This window comes from Sebastes fasciatus, chromosome 11 (genome assembly GCF_043250625.1).
Source record: "Sebastes fasciatus isolate fSebFas1 chromosome 11, fSebFas1.pri, whole genome shotgun sequence".
In the NCBI taxonomy this organism is placed as follows: Eukaryota; Metazoa; Chordata; class Actinopteri; order Perciformes; family Sebastidae; genus Sebastes; species Sebastes fasciatus.
This window is the reverse complement of record NC_133805.1, coordinates 112,501-122,500: the sequence shown is the minus strand read 5'-3', so window position 1 is coordinate 122,500 and position 10,000 is coordinate 112,501. Positions and strand designations below refer to the sequence as shown.

The 10,000-nt window shown below is 46.6% G+C and overlaps 2 protein-coding genes across 3 annotated transcripts in view; both read right to left on the bottom strand.

The window, feature by feature from the left end:
- Positions 1–7,053, bottom strand: part of LOC141776314 (E3 ubiquitin-protein ligase RNF31) — a 115,441-nt gene extending 108,388 nt beyond the window's left edge. Inside the window, exon 1 of the mRNA XM_074649771.1 lies at positions 7,043–7,053. The gene's annotated coding sequence lies outside the window, so the exon portion shown is untranslated. The remainder of the gene's footprint in view (positions 1–7,042) is intronic.
- Positions 7,054–8,378: 1,325 nt separating this feature from the next.
- The window catches only part of inhbab (inhibin subunit beta Ab), an 8,104-nt gene continuing 6,482 nt past the window's right edge, over positions 8,379–10,000 (bottom strand). For both annotated transcript variants that reach the window (XM_074649773.1, XM_074649772.1), the window contains one exon: positions 8,379–9,870. In XM_074649773.1, coding sequence (XP_074505874.1) covers positions 9,080–9,870 — 791 coding nt within the window. In that variant the 3' untranslated portion in view covers positions 8,379–9,079. The remainder of the gene's footprint in view (positions 9,871–10,000) is intronic.

Here is a 10,000-nt window from a genome sequence, read left to right as displayed (position 1 = left end):
TCTGCTCTTCTCCCTATACATCACACCTCTGAGCCAAATAATACGTAGTCACGGAATTAGTTTCCACTGTTACGCTGATGATACTCAGCTGTATCTGCCTATAAAGACGGAGGATACATCTTAGACAAAGGATGCAAACTAGAGGCCTGCCTGTCTGCGGTGAAAAACTGGATGCAAAGTAATCTCTTGCTCCTAAACTGAGATCAAACTGAGATGCTGGTCATTGGCCCTGCTCCACATAGACATCAGTTTGATCAGGTAACAGGATCTTTAGAGAACTGGGTGATATCCCAGAGTTCAACAGTTATGAATCTTGGTGTTACGTTCCATTCAACTCTTTCTGTTGATCAGCACATTAAAGACATCACAAAGATCGCCTTCTTTCACCTACGCAACATCTCTAACATCAGGTCTTCTTTATCCATGGCTGATGCAGAGGTCCTGATTCACACCTTTGTATCATCCAGACTGGATTATTGTAATGTTTTGCTATCAGGTCTGCCTCGTTCTAGTACTAGAAGTCTTCAAACTAAAACTAGAACATTTTACTATATTATAGCAGTTTTAGCTTCATTACACTGGCTCCTGATCCACGTCAGATCAGACGTTAAGATGCTTCTGATGACCTAGAATAGCTGTCTTTCCTCTTGTTTCGTTTTGTTTTGTTGCTGTTTCTTCACTGTTCTCCTGAGTTTTGTTGTGTTCCGTCTCATTCCCACTCTTGTTCTCCGTCTTTTGGTTTTTCCCTCTGCTCCCGTGCGCTCCACTCTCCTCGCTAGCTAGCCGGTTAGCTGCTAACTCGCTAGCGGAGCTGCCCTGCATGTTTCTCTGTCCCCCTCAACTCCTCTCGGACACTCCACCACTGGATTACAATAATCATCTGGCTGTTCTCCTCATCATCTGATTCCGTCTGTATCGTGAGTACCACCGCCCCCCCCCCTGTCTAACGCTACCCTGTGCTGCCTCTACCGTCCCTCTCACCACCTGCTAACCGCTAACCCGTCTGCTAAACCATGGAACCATCAACCCTACTCACCCCTCTCCTGTTGCTTCTTACACTACCCCCCCTGTTATTCAAAGGACCCCCCTGGTTCCCACAGTTGTTTTGTCCCCCCATTACCTCCTCCCCTCCTCTCCCCTACTCTCGCTGTCAACTCCTCCGCCTCAGGAGAAACTACCGGCTATCCTCCACTGCTCTCTCCTCTGCTCAATCTGCTGGAATCCTCATCTGCAAACGCTACCTTCACCGTGGCCCCAAACACAACCGTCATCTCCAGTCCTCCATTACCCCCACCACCCCGACTTACAACATCCAAACCACTCACCCCCGCCGCCCCCCCTCCACTGGACCCCGCCGCACTGTGAACCTGGCCAACCTCAAACCTCTCCAGCGTGCCCCCATCACACCACCCTCCCACTCATCCAACTTTGCCCTCCTCAACACCCGTTCACTTAACAACAAAGCCCCCATCCTCCATGAACTCATCCTGGACAATTCACTGGACTTCCTCCTGCTCACTGAAACCTGGCAACAACCCAATGACTTCTTCTCCCTCAACCAAGCATCCCCCCCCAACTTCGGCTACCTCTGCAAACCCCGCCCCTCCCGGCGTGGAGGGGGCCTCGCAGTCTTATTCAACAAGAACCTCAGGACCACCGAACTCACTTTCCCTACAGTCACCTCATTCGAATCCCTCGCCTTCAAAACCTGCTCCACCACAGTCATTCTCATTTACCGCCCACCTAAACCAAATTCATCCTTCCTCTCCGATCTGTCTGAACTCCTCACCCTAGCATCATCCCTCCCCTTACCCCTACTGCTACTGGGCGACTTCAACATCCACATGGACTCCCCCACCTGTAAACTTGCCTCTGATTTCTCCACTCTACTGGACAACTTCAACCTCACCCAGCACATCACCTTCCCCACACACAATAAAGGCCATATTCTAGATCTCGTCTGCTCTGCCAACGTCCCGGTTCTGAACATCCACCCATCCCCCTTTCCCCTTTCTGATCACAAACTCATCCAATTCACAATCCCTTCCCCAACACCCCGTCTGCAACTCCCCAGAGTCATTTCATTCCGTAACACTGAGTCCATCGATCCCCTCCATCTCTCCGACCTGCTATCTGCTGCCCTCCACCTGGACCCACCCCCCACCTCACCTGATGATCTCACCAACCACCTCAACGCCACCCTGTCTGCCTCCCTCAACTCACTGGCCCCCCTGAGAACCAAAACTGTTTCATTCAACACCTCCTCCCCCTGGTTCACACCCCACCTCAGAAAACTCAAACAGACCGGCCGCCAGCTTGAACGCCTCTGGAGAAAGTCATCACTCACTGTTCACCGGAAATCCTACAAATCTCACCTCATCACCTACAAAGACGCCATCACTGCTGCCAAATCTGACTACTTCTCCACCATCATCAATGACCCCACCCGTAACCCCCGAACCCTCTTCTCCACTGTCAACACTCCTCAGGCCTCGTGCCAACCCCCTCTCTGACCCCTCACCCGATCTCTGCAACTCATTGGTGTCCTCCTCGGTCATCTTCCATTAAGTCCACATTGGCTCAAACAGCGACGGATGGTGCGATCTGACACTGATGTACCTTGACCTTGGAGTTCACCTCTAATCTCTTTGGAAGTTGTTCTGGGCTCTTTGGTTACCATTCGTATTATCCGTCTCTTCAATTTGTCATCAATTTTCCTCTTGCGGCCACGTCCAGGGAGGTTGGCTACAGACCCATGGACCTTAAACTTCTGAATCATATGTGCAGCTGTAGTCACAGGAACATCAAGCTGCTTGGAGATGGTCTTATAGCCTTTACCTTTAACATGAAGGTCTATAATGTTCTTTCTGATCTCCTGAGACAACTCTCTCCTTAGCTTTCTGTGGTCCATGTTCAGTGTGGTACACACCATGATGCCAAACAGCACAGTGACTACTTTTCACCCTTTAAATAGGCAGACTGACTGATTACAAGTTTGAAGACACCTGTGATGCTAATTACAGGACACACCTTAGTTTAACATGTCCCTATGGTCACATTATTTTACATCTTTTCTAGGGGTACCATCATTTTTGTCCAGGCCAGTTTCATTAGTTTGTTTTTTAAAATGATTCTGTTGAACCACAATTCAAAAACAATGTCTGATTTTCATTAGTTCATTTTCAGTAAATTTTTATTTATTATTACTTTTGTCAGTTTCAAGTTATTTCAGTGACCATTGTGGGTTTTTCTTTCTTTAACGGAAGGGTACCAACAATTTTGTCCACGTGTGTAAGTTTAATCTATTATTATTATTATTATTATTATTAAATGGGCACGCTCCTTCCTACCTGTCTGATCTACTTAAACCTGATACTCCAATCAGGCTCCTGTCTGTCCACAGAGTTAAAAAGAAGCCAGCAGGCCAAAGGGCCTTTTCTTATTGAGCCCCTTTCCTCCGGAATAACCTCCCTATGGACATCAGACAGGCTGAATCTGTGGAGGACTTTAAATCCATCGTTTTGACCGAACTTTCACGAATCAAACTTTGACTTTGTGGAGTGGAGGAGACTCAGACATCCTTTTGTTGTGTTTGTCTGGTTGATGTTTGAGGAGATGGTGGTCTGGATGAATCCTCCAGAGAGTAAACTCCCCTCACAGTAAACTTCACAGAACCAACATGTTAATGAACAGTTCTATGTGGTCGCTCTGGTTCCTCTGAGATGTGTTTATTATTTATTATTTATTATTTATTGTTAATTATTTATTATTTATTATTTATTATTTATTATTTATTATTTATTATTTATTATTTATTATTTATTATTTATTATTTATTATTTATTATTCTGTATGTACAGTTTAAATGTTCTGCTCAGACTGAAACTCCGACCACCAGAGACCATCAAACCTCTCTGATAACCCAGTAATCACTGGACTCTATCCCAGCATGCACTGGGTGAGAGGTAGAGCACACACACACACACACACACACACACACACACACACACAGTTTTCTGTTGTTGGTTTCATTACATCGGATGAACCTTTGAACATTTGATTTAAATGAAGGTTTATAACTGTAGATTAGTTTTGATAGATGTTTTATTGTTGAGTTGTATTTCAGGAAGTGTTTCTGTTGACGCAATGTGCTCCAGTACCCACAGTGCTTTGTGTTTGCCTCAGCAGCCGTCTTTGTGTTTCTTAAACCAACTTGTCGACTCAGCGATGAGTTTGTAGGTCAGCGAACAAACAGAGCGTCGCCATGCCAACTGGCTCCGGTTGCCCCGCTTCTCCTCGACCCGCAAAGGTTTAACTTAACCAACATCGGCGGCGGCTCGGTCCAGCAGTCAGACGGCCGAGTGGGACAGAGGAGGAAGTGGAGGAGCCTTTCAGTCTGCCGGCCGTCGCTCCAGTTTTTACCTGCAAACAAAGAGCCGAGTGTCGGGTTTCTACATCACTCTGACTGCCTTTGTGAAAGTGTGAAGGCACGGCGGAGCTCCGACTGATCCTGATCTCTGAAAACAAAAATGACCTGAACAGGAGGCAGAGAGGCCGACCAGCTTCAAACACGTCATCAAGAGTCAGTCGGGACCATAAAATCACCTCTGAGCTTCACATTTAGTCTGAACTTTTCTTCTTGTTTCAGATTCTGAACATTAGCTGATGACTTGAAGGGAAAATCCACCATCTTTTCTGTGGCCGTCCAGTCAGTGCTGATGCTGCTATATTGACCCAGAAAGCTGATCTCTCGTGCTGTGGAGCCATGACGGCTTGGCCTACATGTACCAGGATCGCTACGTTACACAAGCTCTCTAAGCTTTTTTAGTCTGATGAACAAAATAAACTCTCAAAATGTCGATGAAGGGAATACTCTTACACCAAACAGAAAATTCAACCGTACACCTTCTGAATTCAAGTTTCTGTCTGACACCAAACTCCGACAGTAAAACACACTTCATCAAACTCAGAAACTAAATAAAACATGAGTCTGTTAGTCTTTCCACCATTCCAACAATCAGAAATAATTCCTTCATTTACTGATTAAGCCCACCAATCAGTGTTTGCTTTGGCAGCTCAGGTTCTGGATGGACCCCGTCCTCCCCAAAGTCAGCCGAAACACTGTAAAATATACACTGTAAAAATCCTTACCCATAACATCCTCTGTGCTCATATCTTAGGATGCCATTTTTGCTGTGGGAAACGTAACAAGTTTGGAATACAAGCAACGAGAACGAGGATGTTTTTGAGCGGCATTGCGCCCCACAGCTACCAAAGCTGAAGTAGCACTCTAAACTTCTTCCTCGCCTTCGACGTTGTCCCTGGAAGCAGGAAGAAGAAGAGACAGGTGTTTTTCACTCTATATTCCTAACTCAGATAGATAGAGATCAGGTTTTCCCTTTAATGTGACAAACAGATATCATACGAAACTTTGTATTAGGATATGCTGCATATTTCTGGGTTTGCATTGCAGTAAGTACAGAATACATGGCGTAAACACGATACACCAAAAGCAACAAGGGTGTTATTATGTACAGTTCTCCTTCCTTGGACCACTTCTGGTAGATCCTGACCACTGCAGACCGGGAACATCCCACAAGAGCTGCTTCTGGAGATGTTCTGACCCGGTCGTCTAGCCAGCACTATCTGGCCCTCGTCAAAGTCGCTCACATCCTTACGCTGGCCCTCCTTACGCTGGCCCTCCTTACACTGGCCCTCCTTACGCTGGCACTCCTTACGCTGGCCCTCCTTACGCTGGCCCTCGTCAAAGTCGCTCACATCCTTACGCTGGCCCTCCTTACGCTGGCCCTCCTTACGCTGACCCTCCTTACGCTGGCCCTCCTTACGCTGGCACTCCTTACGCTGGCCCTCCTTACGCTGGCCCTCCTTACGCTGGCCCTCCTTACGCTGGCACTCCTTACGCTGGCCCTCCTTACGCTGGCCCTCGTCAAAGTCGCTCACATCCTTACGCTGGCCCTCCTTACGCTGGCCCTCCTTACGCTGGCCCTCCTTACGCTGGCCCTCCTTACGCTGACCCTCCTTACGCTGGCCCTCCTTACGCTGGCACTCCTTACGCTGGCCCTCCTTACGCTGGCCCTCCTTACGCTCGCACTCCTTACGCTGGCCCTCCTTACGCTGGCACTCCTTACGCTGGCCCTCCTTACGCTGGCCCTCGTCAAAGTCACTCACATCCTTACGCTGGCCCTCCTTACGCTGGCCCTCCTTACGCTGGCCCTCCTTACACTGGCCCTCCTTACGCTGGCACTCCTTACGCTGGCCCTCCTTACGCTGGCCCTCGTCAAAGTCGCTCACATCCTTACGCTGGCCCTCCTTACGCTGGCCCTCCTTACGCTGGCACTCCTTACGCTGGCCCTCCTTACGCTGGCCCTCCTTACGCTGACCCTCCTTACGCTGGCCCTCCTTACGCTGGCCCTCGTCAAAGTCGCTCACATCCTTACGCTGGCCCTCCTTACGCTGGCTCTCGTCAAAGTCGCTCACATCCTTACGCTGGCCCTCCTTATGCTGGCCCTCCTTACGCTGGCCCTCGTCAAAGTCGCTCACATCCTTACGCTGGCCCTCCTTACGCTGGCCCTCGTCAAAGTCGCTCACATCCTTACGCTGGCCCTCCTTACACTGGCCCTCGTCAAAGTCGCTCACATCCTTGCGGAAAAGCAAATAGTGGCCGTGCCCGTTAACGTCTCCTACAGACGGTATAAAGACCTGATGATTGATTTGTTCTTCCAGTCGAACGTCTGGAGGATCTAAACGAACAGTTTGTTGTGACGGCAACGCTGAGGAAAGATCAGCAAGTAGGAATGTGATCGGTGACTTTAATCTCATCTGTTTTACAAAATAAAGAGCTGGTGATGATGATGATTAAATGTTGAAACGTCGTTGTTTAATGATGGAACTAAAAAGGACAAAAAATACAAATAAATTATATAAAGTTGACAATATTTCTTATTCTTTTCACAATGAAGCAACAATCAAAGACACATTTTCATTGAGTTTTTGTTTCACCAAATAACTTATAATCACTAACTATAACTAATAATACTACGATAATAATACTGACGCATCGTCTAGTTCATTTACTGACTGCTCGTTAACTGACACAGCGTCTAGTTAATTTACTCACAGCTCGTTAACTGACAGCGTCTAGTTCATTTACTCACAGCTCGTTAACTGACACAGCGTCTAGTTCATTTACTCACAGCTCGTTAACTGACACAGCGTCTAGTTCATTTACTCACAGCTCGTTAACTGACAGCGTCTAGTTCATTTACTCACAGCTCATTAACTGACACAGCGTCTAGTTCATTTACTCACAGCTCGTTAACTGACACAGCGTCTAGTTCATTTACTCACAGCTCGTTAACTGACAGCGTCTAGTTCATTTACTCACAGCTCATTAACTGACACAGCGTCTAGTTCATTTACTCACAGCTCGTTAACTGACAGCGTCTAGTTCATTTACTCACAGCTCGTTAACTGACAACGTCTAGTTCATTTACTCACAGCTCGTTAACTGACAACGTCTAGTTCATTTACTCACAGCTCATTAACTGACACAGCGTCTAGTTAATTTACTCACAGCTCGTTAACTGACACATCGTCTAGTTAATTTACTCACAGCTCGTTAACTGACACATCGTCTAGTTAATTTACTCACAGCTCATTAACTGACACAGCGTCTAGTTAATTTCCTGACTGCTCGTTAACTGACACAGCATCTAGTTAATTTACTCACAGCTCGTTAACTGACACATCGTCCAGTTCATTTACTCACAGCTTGTTAACTGACACATCGTCTAGTTCATTTACTCACAGCTCATTAACTGACAGCGTCTAGTTCATTTACTCACAGCTCGTTAACTGACAACGTCTAGTTCATTTACTCACAGCTCATTAACTGACACAGCGTCTAGTTAATTTACTCACAGCTCGTTAACTGACACATCGTCTAGTTAATTTACTCACAGCTCGTTAACTGACACATCGTCTAGTTCATTTACTCACAGCTCGTTAACTGACAACGTCTAGTTCATTTACTCACAGCTCATTAACTGACACAGCGTCTAGTTAATTTCCTGACTGCTCGTTAACTGACACAGCATCTAGTTAATTTACTCACAGCTCGTTAACTGACACATCGTCCAGTTCATTTACTCACAGCTTGTTAACTGACACATCGTCTAGTTCATTTACTCACAGCTCATTAACTGACACAGCGTCTAGTTCATTTCCTGACTGCTCGTTAACTGACACAGCATCTAGTTAATTTACTCACAGCTCGTTAACTGACACATCGTCCAGTTCATTTACTCACAGCTCATTAACTGACAGCGTCTAGTTCATTTACTCACAGCTCATTAACTGACAGCGTCTAGTTAATTTACTCACAGCTCATTAACTGACACATCGTCTATTTAATTTACTCACAGCTCGTTAACTGACAGCGTCTAGTTAATTTACTCACAGCTCGTTAACTGACAGCGTCTAGTTAATTTACTCACAGCTCGTTAACTGACTGTTCGTACTTCATCATCTGGTTCTTTGGCTTTCTTCTGAATTTAAATCTCTGCCACCAATGTTGCGGAAATATCAACATTGAATTTATTCAATAATAATATCAAAACTAAAACTAATAATAATAATATTGATAATCATTATAATAGTGATTATAATAATAATACAAATAATCATAATATTTGACTCCAGCAGCCACTTGAACACATTTCTTTCAAGTATCTCAACAACATCAGAATGTTTTACACAGGTTGAACCTTAACAATAGAAAACAATAGAAAAACAATGGAATACAACAGACAAATCACACATAAACATGTAGACAGATAACGTTTGCATACTATTCTCAGGTCGTTCCAATGTGGAAAAGAGCCTCTCCCAATAAGAAATATGAAGCTTTGTCACTAAACAGAAATACTTAATCTTTTCTGGGAAAGTGCTGAACTTATATTTTTCCTGCAGGAAACGGGAAGTGTTTCCGATGTCTTTCTGAGTGTTTACGAGCAGCCGCACTCGTCCACGATCATGTTCTAGATGTCTTTCTGAGTGTTTACGAGCAGCCGCACTCGTCCACGATCATGTTCTGGATGTCTTTCTTGATGATCTTCTGCTCTTCGTTGTAGTACAGCATCGACATAGCGCGCAGCCTCGTCGGCACGCAGCACGACTTGATGTTTTGAAACGGGCTGTAGCCCCTCATACGATAATGATTGATGACCGTTGAATGGAAGGACAACGACGAGCCACTGAAGCTCGCCATGTGGTTGGGACAGTCGCCCTCGCAGTAGTTGGCATGGTAACCAGACGGAGCGATAATCCAGTCGTTCCAGCCGATATCTTTGAAGTTCACGTAAAACTGTCGTTTGCAGCAGACGCGTATTTTCCCTTCGCACTCCAGACCTCGTTTGACTCGTCGCTGAGCCGCTTCCTCTCCGGCTCGCAGCACCACCATGAGGAACGGTCGGTGAGACTGATCTCGCCCGACGGTTTGGACGACGACGGCAGGCATCAGGACGGGCGAGGCTCCGGCCTCGGCGCACAGCGGGCAGGAAACCCGCAGGCTGAGCGAGGTGCTGCCGCCGTCCAGCAGAGTCTGAACGCTGTGGGAGACGGCGAGGGTGTGCCAGCCGCTGCGACGAGTGTCCACCATCTTCTCTGAAACACACTGCTCCTCCCCATCATCATCCTCATGATGAAGCTGCAGCAGCCGCAGTGTCACTTTGCCTTTCACTCGGGTTCCCTTCGACATCTTCAGGAAGATCCAGATGTTTGCCTGTTCCACCACTGACGAGCCGCTGCCCTCTTTCGAAATGTCAAAGGTCACCGTGTTGAGAGAGTCTCCTGCAGCAGAGAGCACAGTTAGCATGTTAGCTGGAATTAGCAGTTAGCAAGTTAGGTGGAATTAGCCAAATCCATCAGAATGAATGATAAACAATGACATTCATGTTTTTCAGTGGGTCAGGGTTAGGTC